The sequence below is a fragment of the Salvia hispanica genome, chromosome 5 (assembly GCF_029641045.1).
Source record: "Salvia hispanica isolate PSC_SH4W2 chromosome 5, Shi_PSC_v1, whole genome shotgun sequence".
Classification (NCBI taxonomy): domain Eukaryota; kingdom Viridiplantae; phylum Streptophyta; class Magnoliopsida; order Lamiales; family Lamiaceae; genus Salvia; species Salvia hispanica.
In genome coordinates, this window is record NC_142696.1 from 4,647,859 (window position 1) to 4,666,419 (window position 18,561).

General features: G+C 35.7%; 2 protein-coding genes, 1 non-coding gene and 1 pseudogene across 5 annotated transcripts; all 4 read right to left on the bottom strand.

The window, feature by feature from the left end:
• Positions 1–1,111: 1,111 nt before the first annotated feature.
• On the bottom strand, positions 1,112–4,477 carry LOC125186107 (heterogeneous nuclear ribonucleoprotein 1-like). Of its 2 annotated transcripts, none has more exons than XM_048082423.2 (5): positions 4,302–4,477; positions 4,124–4,216; positions 3,617–3,850; positions 1,581–2,796; positions 1,112–1,489 (listed from the first exon to the last, which is right to left on the bottom strand). In XM_048082423.2, the coding sequence occupies exons 3-5, from the start codon at positions 3,836–3,838 to the stop codon at positions 1,476–1,478; spliced, it is 1,452 nt and encodes a 483-aa protein (XP_047938380.1). In that variant the 5' UTR covers positions 3,839–3,850; positions 4,124–4,216; positions 4,302–4,477; the 3' UTR covers positions 1,112–1,475. The 2 variants fall into 2 exon arrangements, with proteins under 2 accessions (XP_047938380.1, XP_047938379.1); XM_048082422.2 differs by having other exon boundaries at positions 4,093–4,216; positions 4,302–4,471.
• An 802-nt stretch (positions 4,478–5,279) lies between these two features.
• On the bottom strand, positions 5,280–5,353 carry TRNAT-AGU (transfer RNA threonine (anticodon AGU)). Its single transcript has one exon. It is a non-coding gene; the product is annotated as a tRNA-Thr (tRNA).
• A 586-nt stretch (positions 5,354–5,939) lies between these two features.
• Positions 5,940–9,033, bottom strand: LOC125188713 (scarecrow-like protein 13 pseudogene; annotated as a pseudogene). Its single transcript, XR_016130834.1, has 2 exons — positions 8,936–9,033; positions 5,940–7,928 (listed from the first exon to the last, which is right to left on the bottom strand). The product of XR_016130834.1 is annotated as a scarecrow-like protein 13 pseudogene (transcript).
• A 7,941-nt stretch (positions 9,034–16,974) lies between these two features.
• LOC125189970 (B3 domain-containing protein At1g05920-like) lies at positions 16,975–17,736 on the bottom strand. The gene has a single exon (XM_048087179.2). It carries the CDS (start codon positions 17,734–17,736, stop codon positions 16,975–16,977), a length of 762 nt encoding a protein of 253 aa, XP_047943136.2.
• Positions 17,737–18,561: the final 825 nt, after the last annotated feature.

Here is an 18,561-nt window from a genome sequence, read left to right on the forward strand (position 1 = left end):
TAACTTGAATTTGTGAAAAGTTTCTAAATACTGTTGTTTTGACATTGATAGAAGATTATGGGAAAAATCAAGATTCGTTATTGGTGGATTTATAGTTATAGTCAATTAATTCTATTTTAGTGGTTAATTAATTCTATTTTAGTTAGTGGTTTTAGACTAAGTTGTGCTGGATCATATTGGTTAATCTTGATATAAACTTAAACTTACACATTCTGTAGATTCTATCAATTTATTTAATACTATATATATGTTCATTATTTCTATTAGAAGATTTCATATTTTATAACAGTTCCAATATTTCAAAAAGAATTGTTAATTGCATAAAATTAATTAATACTCGAATAGTTTGTGGATATGATTTGGTAGATAAAAAAAAACTACTAGTATTTATCTTAATTGTAATAAAGTAATAAAATAATATTCAAAATATTTTGGATACAAACTTCACCCCCATAAGTCCATAACACGGATAATTAGGGATCAAATATTGATAGCTCACTCTATATTTATTTTTTTTAAAAGCACACATACTAATATAAGTTATAACCAACAAAACATCCCTTGGTTGGATGACTTATTTTGTACAGTTCCACTCCTTGCACTAAATCTTTATGGGTAAAAGTTTGTGGAAACAGAGAATATTGGAAAGTAAAAAATTATCAGTTTGAAGAAGAAAACAAAAGAAATACTACTAATAAAGATGTGGAAAAGCATAGCAGGATAACAAAGGAGGACATGTCAGGACAAAACAAAGGATGTTCTGAAAATGATTCTTGTGTTAATTATTTGTGTGCTGACCTAAAACCTATATATAATAAACAGACTTGGTGTTTATTCCATATTTTATTTGGTTAGAATATGATTCTAATAAATATTGTATTCTTCATCAATTTCCACAGACCACGTCTCCCTGTATAGATAATAGATGCACTGGGTTTCTTTCTTTACCATAATTTTACCTCCTACCATAAGTTAATAAACTCTTTACCATAATCTCTGCATATACCTTAATATGCAATCAAACATAGTATATGCTTATCTCATATGAGAACAGGAAAACAAAGTACATAATACACAGCAGAATAAGGCAAGAACGAAAGAGGATGCGACGTGAGGGAAGAAGACGTTATATTAGTGAAGTGGGATGGCTTAGCCAAGCGAATCAAAGTGTTGTTTCCGAGGGGCTTACAGCACAAAAATGATAGAAAAAAAGTCTAGGCAAAAGATTGGAGGCTTCTCATCTCAATCATAATATACTTTCTCTTTCTTGAGTATATCCTGCAACTCCTTTGCGCATCTCAAACAAATTACCAAAAACAAAACACCCTATATTCAAAAACTCAAGTTCAAACCTTACATAAAATCTTCTTCTTGACTTGTCTAGAACAAGTATTTTCTCCATGTTCCTCTCTCCTTTTCTTCCACTTGTATTATATGGCCTCTACAATCTTTATGTATCCATACCGTAATATGTTCTAGGCTGCAATCCCTGCTTTAAACAAACACGTTATGTACGTACAAAGAAAACAAGAATATATAAGCAAATGAGAGTATAGAGATGATAAAGTCTGAATTGTTACCTCTATTAGACCTAGCATTAACGCTATAACCTCCAACGTAACCAACAGAATTGTTTGGTGCTGCATCTCCACTCCCACCAAGCTCATAGCCAAAAGGTACGGAACCATCATGCTGAGGAGAGGATGGTTGCCAAGCATGATCCCCATAAAAGGACTCTCTCTCGTACAAGTTTGCCAAACCCCCATCACGAATGTTATTTGGGGCAGAATATGAAGATGTTGTGCCAGCAATGCTACCATTGTTTCTGCCATAACCAGCTCTACCACCAAAGTTCATATCCCGGATGCCATAGCCAAAATTTTCGGAGTTAAAGGAAGCATTTCCTCCAGCTTGAGGTATATTAGGAGTGGCGCCCCAAATTTCCCCAATACTTCCAAGACCACCAACTAAACCAGCATTTCCAGTTCCCGAGCCAACAAATGAATTTGACATCATTGAGTTTGAACCATAGTTGGGATTCCCGATGCCCCATAAATTTCGACCATTGGTATTCAACATAGGCCCATTTCCAATAACACCCCCATCATAGCGAATGGGACTACCAAAACGATCTGTATTACCACTATAAAAAGAGTTCATCCCACGTCCATAGCCAAAGGCAGAATCAGCACTTGCCCCACTGTTTAAACTAAATCCAGTGTCTGAATTCAAACCCACATTGAAATTAGTCGTGTTGTAGGGAGAAGGATATCCACTCCGACCTACAGCAACAGGACTGAATCGACCTTCCATTCTCATCCCGTAACCACTTGGTGAGCTAACATTATGTCCTGGACTATAGGTATTAAGGAAACTGTTCACTCTGCTCAGCCCGTAGTTATAGCCACTGGACTGGCTTCGTGTAGGTCCAGGTGATAACTCCTTTGGAACAGCACGCTTAACCTCGACCATCTTTCCATTAAGTTCATGAAAAGTTTTGAAAAGGACTTTATCCACTGCTTCCTCCGAATCGTAAGTGATAAACCCAAAACCTCTAGGCCTCTGAGTATTGTGGTCATACATCACAACCACATCTGTTATTGTTCCAAATTGATCAAAGTACCTCTTGAAGTCACTTTCGGTGACTGAGGATGCTAATCCCCCCACAAAGATCTTTTTTGTACGAACAGGACCAGGGGATCCCTGGATGCTGCCCTGAATGCTGCCATGGATGCTGCCATTGTTTCTGTTGAAGTTTTGATGATCATCCCTAGGAACAGCCTTCTTTGCCTCCACCTGAGGAATGAACAATAACAAAAAAAATTATCTTCTGCCAAATTTGCATTCAACTCAAGGAAGATAATCCCTAATTCCTTTGAGAACAAAGCAATGATAGAAATAAAATGCATTTTCACCCATATAGATGAAAAGGTGGCACGGATTAATTCATGTTAAAGTAAACCTACTGACATAGGCTAGTTTTCTTATGTAAGCACTTCAAAGAACATGGTACCAGGACACTTTCCAATGTTAGTCCCTTTAAATATAAAAAGTTTCTCATAATTTAACTATTTTCTTCATGTTTTAGCAACAGTATGTTGATGTTCATACAAATAAAAACCTACTGGCACAGCCTAGTAGAGGGAAATGCATCCAAAATCTTGTTTCTTGATTCCTAGTCTTTAAACAGTCTAAATCATTTATTTTGAAAAATGGTCCATCTTTTCCAAAGGTGTTCTCACTATATACATACATCGTTCCATGCCATCACGACTACTAGAACATTAGAAACAGAAGATCGTTTAAGAATCTGCATTATCATGGAACATAAGCCAGCGTACAACAATTAAAATGCAATAATACATGTACATCCAAAGAAACACTAATCAAACACTGCACATCACACAAACAGGAAGACTTTTCCTCCTATCATCTTCACTTCTCTATTTGTTTTATCAAACTGAACGACATTGTGTATTGCCATTGGTACACACATGCCAAATTTATGACAAACAAAAAAACATCACCGACAAGTTGGCCATCTTATGCAACGGCATTGAATGGATTAAAAAAAACAGCAAAGCAATGCAGCGGTAAATGAGGATACACAACTTACAGTTCTTCCGTCTATGACATGCCTTTCCTTGACAACTTTCTCAGCGACAGAAGCATTAGCAAAAACAATGAAACCAAAACCACGGGCACGGCCAGTGGTGCGATCCTTCATGATCACAGCTTCGACCACTTCACCAAAAGTTTGAAAATACTCTTTCAAACGCTCCTCGCTCGTGTCCCACGAAATCCCACCGATGAACAACTTCCCAGGCTCCATTTCCATTATAGCAAACACCTGATTTCCAATCAAACAGTCAGCTAGTAGTAAGCAATTCAAATCATATCAACATTCATACACATATACATAATCAACAATGGAAAAGAATAACAAAAGAGAGATCCATCCACTAACAAGTGAATCTAGATCAGTAAACAGTTGATATAACAATCAAATTCGATATACGGAATCAGCCATTGCAGCAAAGAAATACAATCATTGCGAAACGCAGTAATGCGGATGAGTAGAGAAAAGACTACCTTAGAGCAACAAAATACACGAGAAACCTACTTAGATGAGAAAAGGGCAATCTGCTGTGTTCAACAGGAGTCCATCTGATCTTCAACAGATCGAAAATCAAGAGCAGCCGCAATCCAAAACCCCCTGCAAAAGAATAATAAAGAATCAAACTTTGACTTGGAATGAGCAGGAAAGATCGATAAGTTAGATGATATGGGCTTGTGTTTACCGAACAATCAGAGGCGGAGAAGGAAAACGGATTGAATTCAAGATCTGAGAGGAGGCATAGATAGGGAAGCAGAGGGCTGAAGGCCCTCTTCTTTTCTTGTGTTTTTCTTTTTCTTGTTTACCAAAATTCTCTACATGTTAGAATTGCAATATAATGAGAAATTACATACATATATGGAGTATTTATTTATATATATTTATTCTGTTATGTGATAGAGAGAGAAAACCAAGATAGTGTGGGCCGTAAAGATCGATTTTCACATCCAAAATGGGTAAATATTGGAGTCCATATATGGGTATGTTGAGTGCGAAATAGTAATAAAATAATGTATGTATTGGTGTATATTTATATGATACTAGTACTGCATATACATATATTGTGTGCGTGTGTATGCGTGTGAGAGAGTGCTATCATCTCTCGTGTAAAAGATTATAGGAGAGGAGAGGATGGATCGGTGACTAGGGTTATTTCTAGATTTTTAACAAAATTTCTAATGAATATTATGTTAATAGTATTAAATGGTATGTGACCAATCAATTTCTAATAATACCTATTTTCTTTTGTGCCTTGTTTATTTCAATATGGAGGTCACTCATTTTCGAGGTTGATTGATGCCAAGTCTAATGGGCAAGCTGCTTTCACTCACTCAAACATATATTTGAGTTAAATTACCGCATGCTTGAGACCAAGTATTCGAAATTAGATTCATTTGTGTACTCAATTTGATATGATAAAATCAGTTGTAAAGGAGATTATACCATGTAAATGTTGGTCGTGTGGTATTCAGCCTCTGCTTAATCTGTTGTTCATTCGCAATAAATATTGTAACGACGTGAAAATATGGAATAAGGGCCCAATTTTAAAATCCAATCCTTCATAATGTGGGCCTGACAACCAATAAGGGAAATCTCCAAATAAAATTATTAACAAAGCATGATCGATTCCCTTTTCCATTTATAGCATAAAAAACGTGAAAACTGCTTTCATTGAGAGTTGAACTCAAGACCTCCCGCTTACTAAACGGGTGCTCTAACCAACTGAGCTATGAAAGCTTTTCTTGTTGCTTCCGTATGCGGTTTCATTTGATATAGCCACATATATGCACACACCTTGATCATAATTTAGGATGACTATTGTCTTTTCAAATTATATAGAAGCCAGAAATATATGTAAAATCAGTTTTATTAAAATTATTTCTCAAATTAACTATCAAAGAGCATTCTTTTTGACAAAAAACAAGTTGGAAAGAAACAGGGCAAAATACATAAGCATAAGAAAAGGAAAAAGAAAGATGAGTAGATACGATGTGTAGAATTATACAAAAACCTAGGTAGATGGAGAATTCCATGACACCAAAATCTCTCCTGTTTTGTGAGCAAGCTGCAGAAATTGTTTCAATTTGCTTGACTTGCTCATAACTTTTGCGTTGGCTCCACTTCTTGATGAGTTTGCCAATTCAACTTGCTGTGTCAAAAAAAGTGAGCTATGACATTCCATTTGTGTTCATTCAGTTTTTATTTGAGTTCTCAGTTGGGAGTTCCAACCTTCCATTATTAGCAAATATCAAGAATGATTAAATTGCTCCTTTCCCTGATACTGTATACACATCCACATGGCCATAGAAAACTACAAACCAACTGAAAATAAAGTGGCAAAGAATGTCAAATTTTGGCCACTGATGCCCCATACTACAACGTGTTACATGTATGTCCATATGTTGGAAAAAAACAAACACAAACAGAAACACACTTGATTCCCTTTACATACAGAGTCAACTCTAATATAAACCTACAAGTATTATTCTCTTCACACAGGGACAATCATCACCTCCATGCCGAAGTTGTAGCTAAAGCTCTATTCTTCCATCCAAGATACAGAGCACCATCGCCGAGGTCCGCTATTCTGTAATTCGGGCTATACGCTTTCAACATGTCCCTCACCGAGTTACTAACCGCCGGGCTGAGTCTGAGTTGGGAGAATCCCGCCATTCCAAGTCTCATTCTCCACTTACCGAACAGCTCATGCCTTTCCACTCGCTCGATCCCCTCGCACGCTATTATGTTGACCACGTCCTTTGCCACACAGTGCTCCTCCGCACTCATCCGTTGTCTGTCCTCCCTTGGCCGCCCCGCGTCGATAGACTCAAACATTGCTGTATAGTAGTCTAGGGTTTCGCAGAATCGCTGCGCAAAAGTGGAGGTATTAGTGTTGGATTCCTGCTCAACAAGGGTCACGATCTTCGGTGACAAGCTTTTGACTAGTCTGAGGAGGCGGTCGCGATGATTTGCAGTGCTCACGCTCTCATCCGGCATGTGGTGCAGTATGTAGGGAAAATTCACAGCCAAGGCTTCCCCGTGACGAACTCGAAGATGCTCCAGTTGGACTTGGCAACCCGACATAGCCGCACCATTGAATTCAAATACAACCCCACATGACTCAGCCACTTTTGCTAGTTTCTGACCAACTAAATCAAGTCCTCCGCCTCGGGCATGAGTTGATTGTGAATCATCAACACCGGTGATGCGAATGTACGGTGGCCCACCAGGCCGACGAGAAAGAGCTTGAATCAAGGATATCCACTGACTACCTTGTGCAATCTGGAAATCAATTATGTGGATCCTGTTTTCATTCTCCATGGCTTCCCCAATGATAACATTTGATGACATGTAGGCGAACTTGTAGTACGGGCAGATTTGATAGAGGACGCCCATGTAAGACATCAATTCGGAACTCGTTGGCTCCTTGCACTTCAACTTTTTGTAAATTATGCTTCCCGACGATAACAGCCTTGCCCTGAGTCCTTCCAACATGTACGCGCCCAATCTTTGTGCAGGCTCACCAGACACGGAAACGTTCTTCTCCAATATTTCCATCAAAGCTTCTGCAGCGGATATCGCAACCTGCCTGTCTGACATAGATATGGTATCGGCTTCCGATACTATTTCAGCACAGGCAACAAGCAATTGTATCAGGTCCATGTGAGGGGCCATTTCCAAGATTTTGTTATATCTTGTGAAGGTAGAAGGTTGTGTAACTACACCATTAAAGGTTCCACTATCATCGGTGTCAGATTCAGGAACCGGAAGTTCGTTCCTCAATACCCACAGCGCATGCAGCAACTTGTTTTCATCATCAACCCCAGAAGCCCCACTCAGAGGTGAACCGTAAGTAACATCAGATGGCTGATAAAGATCGGATGCATACGATTGAGAACCCTGGGGAGAAAATGGACTTCTGCTTGAAGAGACACTTACAGCTGAAGGTGAACTGTATGTAGCATAATCAGTCGCAGGAGTTGATTCCAGAGTGAAGAACTGATCAGGGGAAGTTTGAAATGAAACTTCAGTTCCCTGGCTTCTGCTACCAGTTGAGTCATTGTTCAGAATTTGAAAGGTGGAACTGCTGTACGGGTCGATCTGCTGCATAGGCTGAATGTAAAAGCTTTGGAAAGAGTTGGATGTTCGGGATGTTTGCATCTGAAGAAAAACTGGAACTAACTTCACTTAAGCTCGGGCAATTGGGCACTTTCTGCGTGGTGCACTTGGACAGAGGATACAGCAATATGACTCACAAGCTACGTCATTCACATCTAATCGGCATCTGCACCTCAATTGATAGCAAGAGTTCCTGTGGAAACAAAAGGAAATAGTATTGTGTCTAAATAAGCTATAGTCACTCAAAAACTTGAGGCCTTGATGGAGAGAAATGAAAACCATAAATATTGCCAATATAACCATCAGCAGAAGTTCTTGATTCCACTTGGACAACAAATTTCTTAAGCCTTCCACTACCCTTAATCACACTCGTGACTCGCCTATTAGAATTTATTGTGTAGAGATAATCAAAGTAATTACCTTAGCTAACATTACTAGAGCCGATAAGGGAAAATGATTCTAATCAAAAGAATACATCATAGTCAGCTTGCCAGCAAAGGAAAATGAAATAAAACTGGATCTCCTTTAATAACTTGGTACTAGTGATCCTTTTCTTATTATGGGAGAAAAATATAGTAGTACTACCAACTACCAACATAGCTTTCAACTAAATACGATAAATGCAGATGCACAACTAGCAATCTAAAAAGCAAAACCTCAATAATTCCCGGAGTAATTATGAAATATATCAAATAGATAAACCAAGTTATCTGCACACTAAAATTCCCAAATAAAGAAATTTATAATGCATTCTAAAGCTCAAAGGTAAATCGTCCAACAAGAAAAATAAGAATACAACAGTATATTTCCAATTAGCCTTCAATTGTCAAATTCCAGAAATGAAAGTAAAATAAATTACTGCAAAACCAGAACATATTCCGAATTAGATAATATTTCCTGTTACGTATCTTCTAAGAACAATTTTAGTTGTTGTCTGGTTTACACTACTATTCTAACAAAAAAAATTAAAAGAACCAAAGAGTAGCAGCAATTCATGGTAACCTTACAAATAATTCCCAAAAAAAGCTAAAATTTTAAGATACAGAAAATCCCCATGCTATTCCTCAATCCTCATAAATTACATACTAAATCACAAATATAGAGTCCAAATCAGGTAAAAATTTACACGTAGATACAAAACCACAAAAAAGGATGAGCTCATCACAAAAAAAATAACAAAGTTGCATCGAAATAGCATACCTGAACAGTTGGTGGCCGTAGAAAATTTCAGCAGGAATGGTAGTTGATGAGAGAGGAAGTTCCTTTTCAGCTGAAACGCAGGATATATAGAAGATTAAAGTAAGATAAGTAATATAAATGGAAAGCAATTAAGATGCCCTTTACTCAAGTTATTACATAAATGCCACTAGCAGCGTGTAAGATAGGCCCCGCCGCCCTGATAGTTACCACACGTGGGGTACGGATCCTTAGCAACAACTCTTTTAAATTTTACCCTCTCCGTCCCACATTTGAAGTCACATTTAGTTATGATATACTCTCTCCATCCCGGAGTATTAGACTCACTTCTTTTGGGCACATGATTTAAGGAATTGATATTTAAATAGTTAAAGTTGAGAGAGTAAAGTATGAGAGGGGAAAAAGTAGGGGAGAGAAGAGAGAAAAAAGTAGGTGGAGAATAAAATAAGATAGATGCTTTTTGTTAAAAAAAGGAAATGAGTCTAATATGCTGAGACATCCCAAAAAGGAAAGTTGGTCTAATACCTTGGGACGGAGGGAGTAGAATTTAAGGAATTGGTGAAGTGTGTAATTAATGAAGTGAGATGATGGAGTATGTAATAAACGAAGTGAGTTGGTTGAAGGTGGATCCCTTTTTGACTTTATTTTTTATTTTTATTTTGGTTTATTTTAATGTATATAATGACATTTTGATGTAATTTTGATGAACAATGGAGTAAAATTGTACTCCCTCCGTCCCCGATTAAGAGTCACACTTTTCCATTTCGGTCCGTCCCCAATTAAGAGTCACACTTCATTTTTACCATAAATAGTAAGTAGGTCTCACATTCCACTAACTCAATTCACTCACATTTTATTATAAAACCAATATAAAAAAATGGGTCCCACATTCTACTAACTTTTTCAACTAACTTTTCTTTACATTTCTTAAAACCTGTGCCCGGTCAAAATGTGACTCCTAATGGGGGACGGAGGGTGTATGACCCAATATGAAAAATTGTAAATGTGACTCTAAAACTGGGACGGACTTTTAAGGCAAAATGTGACTCCAAAACTGGGACGGAGGGAGTAGTTTCTATATACTATGAAATTTCACATCTTTTAATTCTAAAGTCAACTACAAAAATAATGTTGGATAATAGAGTTTCATGTCTTCAATACAGATTCTTGATATAGGAGTAATTATATTTAAGATCCTTGATATTTTTGTTTTATCCCATGCAATAGGATTAGAATCCCATCATATCAATGTGTATGATAAAATATTTTCTCTTGAAATCATGTTTTTTTTTTGAAGAATTATTATGTTAAATTCTATAAATTATTTGATTATCTATAATCCGTCATTGTCATTATTAGCATCATGCATTCTTTATTCTTATTGTATCTTAAATACTCAATTTTGTGTATATTTAATTAAAACTTATAATTTTTGTACTATTCTAGGATAGCAAAATTTTCGTTAATTAAGGAATTCAAATTTTTTCTTTACTATTTATTCCTTCCAACCACAAATTGTGGGCCTGATGAATTATAACGAGGAGGCCACTGAAATCAATGGGCGGTCTAATCGTCAAATGGTATAACTGTAATAAGATTACAAAACTAAGGGTATTGATTTTAGCGCCGTATTTTATTCGAATTTTTAATCCAATGTCAGCCACTTTCGTAGAAGCAACATAAATTTCAGCATATGTTTGTTTTCTTCTGATAAACAAATGTAAGTAACAGAGTTGCTGCTCAGATACACTTCCTACTTATTTTATAGGATTAAATTAGTCCTTCAATTTTAAAAATGAAAAATATATTTTTCCTTCATTTTAGTTTTGTGTACTTTATGTAAATATTTCATACCAATATCTAATTCATATATAATTTCCATAAGTTGGATGTGATAAGGTCAAATTTATTTGTAGTGACAGAAACATCTAGAGTACATATGCGATGTGCTTTGAGGCGATATTTTATTTTCGATTATTAACTGATTTCATCATCTGGACTTGCTTGAAATGTGTTTAACCCACTGTCGATGTCTCACAATTCCACATTGAGAATATATTGCTTATTACAAATCTAATTTGGAGTGTATTTTTCTTAAATCATGCTAATATTATAACTATTTGATCTATTACTTATATATCACTCTATATACATAATCTCAAATTGTCCTTTTTACTCTGATTACCCTATAATTAATTAATAATCGAAATCAATTTATTTGTTAAGGCAAAGCTCGACGGTACTTGGACCACACTTTTGATGACAGTGTATGAATGATGATGCTACTAAAGCAAAGCAAAGTCGATTTTATTGGCTGCATGAAGAAATAATTGTAGTTTAAATGAGCGTTTTAGATGGTTGTTAAATACAATGATACATAAAGCAACTTATCAAAATATCAAAATAAGAAGAGAATCTTGATACATTTTTAACTCGTTTAAAGGGTATTGACCTTGGCCTACAATGCTTATCTATTCATCCTATATGCATAATTGTTTATGAATACCAAAAGTTTGAGGTTCATATAAAGAAATAATTATAGTTAGTGACACATTTATTGTCGTTAATGTATTGTGTATAGTCAATCATCAACTAAATTTCAATCACCATAGGCCTACGCTTATTAGGTAACCTAACATGTGTCAAATTGATTAAAACTATATCAAATGAAAAGAAAAAACATTTATTCGGCGTACCCGGTTAATAACTTTGATAAAATATTGAGTGAGATAGCGACAGATCATGAGTGTTGCGCATTGAGGTTAGATCTTACTACAATTAATTAACCAAGACATCTTAAGTTTGAAGTTCATTAATATAGACATATAGTCATATCAATCGGTCGTAACATTTTGAGGAACATAACTACATAAGTAATGTGTGTACTATTATTATATTCAAAACTTGTTAGCCCTTTTATAAAAATAAGGGACTATGTAAATCTTTCAGATTTTATATGGCCATATTGCATCACCAAAAAAAAATAAATTAAAAGTTCGATATGCCTCATATGGAATAATGAAATTAATATAAGCGGAAAAGGGCGTAATGTGGGAACCACATACTAGTATAGAATTGTAAAGGTCGATTCATTTCATTCCCACAGATTTTTTAGAATATAATGTTAATTCCACGCATACGAATTATATTCTTGCAAATCTCCAAAAAGAATAATTGTCGAGGGAATTTTAAGAAAATAAAATAAAATTGTAAAACAAATCATACTCCAAATGAATACTAGTGGTAACTTTAATTAAAGCAGAGGATAATCTTTCATGCGTCACTGTTAGTGACCAAATCAACATTTCTGACTAAACTTTAAAAAGTTAAAAAGGTTGAAATTGGAGGCTTTATATATTTATTTGCATATCACATTATCACATTCATCTCCATTCTCTTTCTTCTCTCTCATGCTTTGTGGATGAGTGATGACCATCCATGATCTATTTATGCTGACGTTGGAATGATGAGCTCAGTTGTGGGGTGGAGGAATCTTAATTATGTCGCCTCTGTTATAATTACTCCACATAAAATGCAATGCTAATTAAATTGATTATTTAATGGAAATATTTTGAAATTACAAAAATATCCAATCATGTGTTGATATATTACGTTCGCTTAGCAATTTTTGCCAAGTTGAGTTAAATTAATGTGGTCTAAAGAGATGCTGGCCACCTGGATATAAAATTAGAGGATTTTAAAAGAGTCATTAAGTTAAAGTTAACTATTCTGTTGCCGGGCCTTCAATTTAAATAATTTACTTATATGCAAATTTGCTTTGCTTTATTATGCAGCTTTTTCTAAATTAGTTGGTCGGTGACTTTATGATTAATCTACGATTTATCATTTAAATCGAGTAATAGAAAGAAAAGCGTCGCGTCTTCGAAAATTCTAGATTAGTAGACCAAAATCGAATCGCGTTTTCTATATGTGGGTTTAATTAATCTAAGAAATGCATTTGTGAGTTTCTTCAATAAATATCATCGCAAATTAGTTAAAGAAGTAAATTTAATCCGTAAAATAAATGTGTAGTTAAGAAATGAAATTAGCCCTATTTCGCACATACTACTTGGATAGTTGCAATATGGAAAAAACCCATCGAAGCCAACTTGGCCCAAAGGATAATTAGCACCAAATTAAAGGAATAATATTACATCGATCACTCCTCTCTATAAATGTTTCATAGTATTTTTTTTATTTGGATGGATTCTAATAAATATCTCAATTTATTTTTATTAATCTAATAAATTAAGTAACATATCACAACTCATTTTAGTCACAATTAATATAAACTACTACTAGTAGGAATTTATTTTTTACCAACTTTCTTTTACAAATTCAGACAGTTTCTTAAAATTTATATTAGCCAAATATGAGTTTGAGAACTGAAGAAATTTTTTAGTATTAAAAAGTTGATTTTTCTGTAAGTATAACTATTGGTAAGATGTTTTGTCTTTCGGTATTAAATTGAAAGGTGTCAAGTCACCGTATGTGAGTGTGATTGTGAATGTGTAGTTTTAATAACAACATAAATAGTAATTTCAAATTTGTTCCTTTAAACAGTTGAATTCATAGATTTATCCACATCCTTGAACATCCAGATAAAATATAATACTAAGAGATCTGATGAGTGTTCTGAGTTGATTTAACGGTAATGTTTAAAGTTAAACTGTTTATGTTCTAGTCTATTGTGATCAACTTTTAAATTTTTATTTATCTAGTATTAAAAAGGAGAAGAATGAATATAAAGTGTGATACGTTATTTCGCACCAAGATTTTCAAAATTAATCTTTATATTTTCTAAATTCGTCATAGTATTGCTTAATTATATTAGTAGGCCAGACTAATTATTAACGTCGACATTTTATACTCCATCCGTTCTCCATTAATTATCCATAGTTTGCTATTTTTGTCCGTCCACCATTAACTATCCACTTTCACTTTTTACAATAAATAGTAAGTAGGTGCCACATCGCACTAATTCATTCCACTCATATTGTATTATAAAAGTGAGACTTATACTCCACTAATTTTTTCAATCCATTTTCCTTTATAATTATTGGGGAATAGAGGGATTATTAATAGGCCATGACTAATTTTAGTAGAATTGTTTTTTTTTTTGTAACACTAGAGTCTACAAGATCATGAATATGGTTTTTATTTGGAAGGCGGCATGGCCCAATTTGTTGTATTATTGGGTTGGGCCGGCTGGGCTATGTAATCAGATTCACTATCATCATGGCGACATCGTAACGTTCATGGTCTGTACGTTTTAGCTTTCCTTATGTAAATACTGTACGTAGTAGTATGTAAATATGTTCCCAGTATCCTTTGAGATAAGATCAAATAAATTAATTAGATGAGTTGTACTAAAAATCTTGTCTTTAATAATAGTTTCCAAAAGGATGGATGTAATTATTGTACAAACTCTAAATATTGTATAAACTTCAAACTATAATTTGGTCTGTTAGAAAATGTTAATATATGCTAAAATAACATCAACAGAAAATTTCAGCACAGTGTGAACGGTTGACACTGTGTTCAATGTGTTGGCAATTTCTGTTGATGTTATTTTGTCATCTATTGATATGTTATAACGGTCTAGATCATAGTTTGGAGTTTGTACAATATTTAGAGTTTGCATTTTATCGTTACCCAGTGTCCAAATATGTTATACATATGTGGTGGTCACTTTTATCATGGTTAATTCCTACAATTTGGAAAATCTTTAAAAGGTTGCATGCAAGTGTAGATAGATTCTACTAATAGGAAGCTTACAAAAATAAATATAGTAAATATATAAACGTAGCACCTCGACATACAAAACCAAAATTCCAACAACAGCATGTATGAGTTGACCAAGTGATAGAGTATTTGACGTTAAATTTCTAGTCATTTACGTTAAAAAAATAAAATGAAAAATCTATAAGTACAAAAAAAAGATAGATACGCATAAATAATTACATACCACTTCAATATACAAAACCATAATTTCCTAACAAAAAAATAGATAAACAAACATAATCTTGATAGATTCTGAGATAATTAGTCTCATGTGTGTGTTTGTGTAATTGTGTATGGCGATGTATGCTCAGAGATATAAATACAGATAAATTTATTAAGTTAAACTTTATGACATGTTAAAACTTAAAAATTTTGAATTAAAACAGTACTCCTCTTTCTTTTGTGTCTTCCCTCCCTATTGTCGATTGTGGCATGATATTACCAAAAAAAAGTTGTAACATACTCGACAACCGTAGTATGGATATTCATGTAACATAAACAGAATTGTAATGACGCAGTAGTAGAGTGGTATAAACGCATTTTTCTTCCATATGTATTTTGAATCTTACCTACGTGAATGGATTAAATCATAAGTATATCGAAACAATGCCTAAAACAAACAAGCATTCACATATTCAAGACCATGAATTATTAGATATCCTAGTGGTATAAATAAACTAAACAAGAATAGGAATATGACTTACCAGTAAATTCCTAGAACAAACAACATACAAATTTTAAAAATGGATACTACAAGCTAGTAATTCAAGTCACAAATTTTGGTTAAATTCCGATAAATCCCATGTACAGACGTACTGAGAATATATAAAATCATAAAGTTTCAATTTTTCTTATACAAAGTAAATGTCTCAAACCGAATTAAAATTACTCTGATGGAGTCTTCCTCTAGCTCCACAATCTCATTTCACACGTAACTACTAATGGCGTCTTCCTCCTTTAATGTGAATCTTCTAGATTGAAGACTCATGAACATGCCCCGGACTTGTTCTTGTAAATAAACCCAGTAAATAAATAAGATAAACCAAGAAATGGAACAAGAAAAATGGATAAAAGGATAGATGATGGATTAGTGTTATGATTTAGGTGAAGAACAAGAAAGAAATCCCAAAGGCACTTTCACATACAAACACCTAATGGCTCCACAAACTAGCAACACAAGAACTAGCAAGCATACCTTTACAATCAACCTTAGCCCGGCAAAAGATCGAATGCAACCCGAAGGAATTTGATAAGTCTTCAAAAGATGAAGAAGGTGAGCTCTCAAATATGGAGAAATTGTCTCTTACAAATATTCAAAAGCTGAGAATGAAACCCTACAAAAGAGTATTTATACTAAAACCAAAGTAATAGGGAAAATAGTCTTTAAAAACTTAAAAAATGGCATTTTCGGGCAAAACGCCCGGCCCGGGCGTTTTGGGGCCTTGCCCGGGCGTTTTCTCTGTGGCCGGGCATTTTTGGCAGCTCTGCGCGACTTTCGTCAAACGGCCATAACTTCCTCATCCGAGCTCCGATTGAGGCGTGTAAGGTACTCACGCGAAGCTCTTTTGACGATGAAGATAATGGTGGTCTTAGAACAACATTTGGACATCATTTTGATAGGCAAATTCTGGTTTGAGTCAGACCTTCGAATCCGGCTTGGCTCCTTGCCATATCTCCACCTTCTTTTCGGACCCCAATCAACCCATGGCCCTCGATGTCGTTGCATCCTATGATTGTGAATACCCGGATTCACATCATCCTTCGACCCAAGGCAGCACCGCTGATCTGGCTCGTCGGGATCGAGAGACAGTTGTGCTTTTTGCTCACGTTGGTGCCGTACAGTTCCTTCTGAATCACCAGCTTGCTGCCGTAAGATCCTTCCCACGCGCCATCTCATGAATTCCTCCGGCAGTGGCGGAGGAGGATTAGGCGGCGCTGCTTTCTTGGATGCGCACTGCACAGTGGAGGTGAGGACGTCGAATTTGTCTTTCATTGTCAAATCCCTAAACCCCATGATTTAGGGTTTTTCGGAAGATTGATTTGATTTTTGTATTTAAAGAGACAAAATGATTATGAAGACGATAACGAAATACACCAGAATCCTCAATTAATTACAAAATCCTCATCAATTAACAACAAAATACTCACTTACACCGTAATACAACCCTAATTAAATTTGTTCCCCCAAATAAGAAGCAATTCTATTTGAAATCAAGGAATTAAACAACAGATATACATAAAAACCCTAAACCCAAAACTCAGGCGCCGAGCGAGCAATTCCCCGGCGGCAGGCGCACGAGGGCGAAGCACAACTCCCGATCAACTCGGAAACACCACAATTGCACCACCACGCCAATCCTCAACTTATTCTTAGCCACAATAGCATTCCACTTCCCATTGATAACGTAACTGGACGACGTCTTCCCGCCGTCCTTCTTCGCCATGTCCCACCGCGAGAACTTGACGGTCTCCGACGCCGACAGAGACGGCCCTACCACCTTCACATCCAAGTACTTCTTCTTCTTGCTCGTCGAGTCGTAGCCGCGGAGGTGCTCCTTCTCTCCCTCCGTCAAGAAATCGTCCGCGATCTGGTTCATCGGGATCGACAGCCGGTTGTGGCCGCTGCTCAGATCAGTGCCGTAGAGCTGCTTCTGGATCACCAATTTCGCCGGCGCGTCCGCCCCACGCGACATCTCTTCGATCGCAATTTTGAATTCCTCCGGCAGCGGGGGGCGTTCGTTGTTGTGGATGATCTTTCTTCGCTTTGCGTCGGAGAAGGAGGGTTTCTCTATTTTGAATTCCCCTGGCAGCGGGGGGCGTTCGTGGTGGCCGGTCTTTCTTCGCTTTGAGTCGGAGGAGGGTTTCTCGATTTTGCGCTTCGGGCGTGGGATTTGCTTTGATCTCTCGCTCTCGAGAATCTCCGCGGCTCGTTCCGTCGTGGCGAGGAGAACGTCGAAGAGGCTGCCTCTCATGTCGAGTTTGTGTTTCATGTCGTCGATTGTGATGTCTCGGATAAACATCTTGCTTGCTTTCGTAGGTGTGGAGAAATTGTGAAACGGTGAGGGAGATCGGAGATTGATGGGATTTTATAGATGTAATGAACTAAGGAGTACTATGTTTTTACCGTTGAGCGCATATGGAAAGAATTGGGAATATGGTAAGTTTTTTCCGTTGCATATGTAAACAATTTGTGATTATATGGTAATATTCCTAGCTAGTGGAGATGGGAGAAGAGTTTTTAATTTTAATTCAACTACGCTCTTTCCTTATATGTGTCATATTTTTGGTAATTAGGAGCATCAGAAGCGCGGGATCTACTTGGTGGGAATGAGGGCAATTGCCTATCTCAATATATTTCACTTGTACTATTTGTTAATTAATTTATAAAAAAATTTAATTTTTTTTATAACTGTCCTATTTCAAACTATTAAAAATTCTTAATTTATTTATTTTTGTCCTGCTGAATTGAATTCCTGGCTTTGTGTGAGGAGATAATTTGTGGTTATAGTATTATATATTTCAAATATAGTTTCCGTGTGAAAAATAGGGTTTAATTGGATTATATTGCAACATATGATTAATTATAAGGTAATCAGGAATATTAGTTAAAATGGCATCAAAATTATGAAATTAGTTAAATTTTTTTAATCAGATTATGTAGTAATTTTAAAAAATACTAAATAATTATTTAACTTTGACATTTTTCTTAATTGTCCAATTAATTTAGATTTGGGATAACTTATGTATGAAATGAAAGCCATAATATTTTAGTCTAACTTATAATCCCTGTGTCCAAACTGCTTAAGACATTTCTTTTGGACACTAAATTTGAGAAATGTATTTAT

Coding starts and splice junctions, on each gene's coding strand:
- LOC125186107 (XM_048082423.2), bottom strand. CDS start 3,838: ATGGAAATGGAGCCTGGGAAGTTGTTCATCGGTGGGATTTCGTGGGAC. Junction 2,797..3,616: donor ATGTCATAGACGGAAGAACT/GTAAGTTGTGTA, acceptor TTCATTCCTCAG/GTGGAGGCAAAGAAGGCTGT.
- LOC125189970 (XM_048087179.2), bottom strand. CDS start 17,736: ATGTTTATCCGAGACATCACAATCGACGACATGAAACACAAACTCGAC.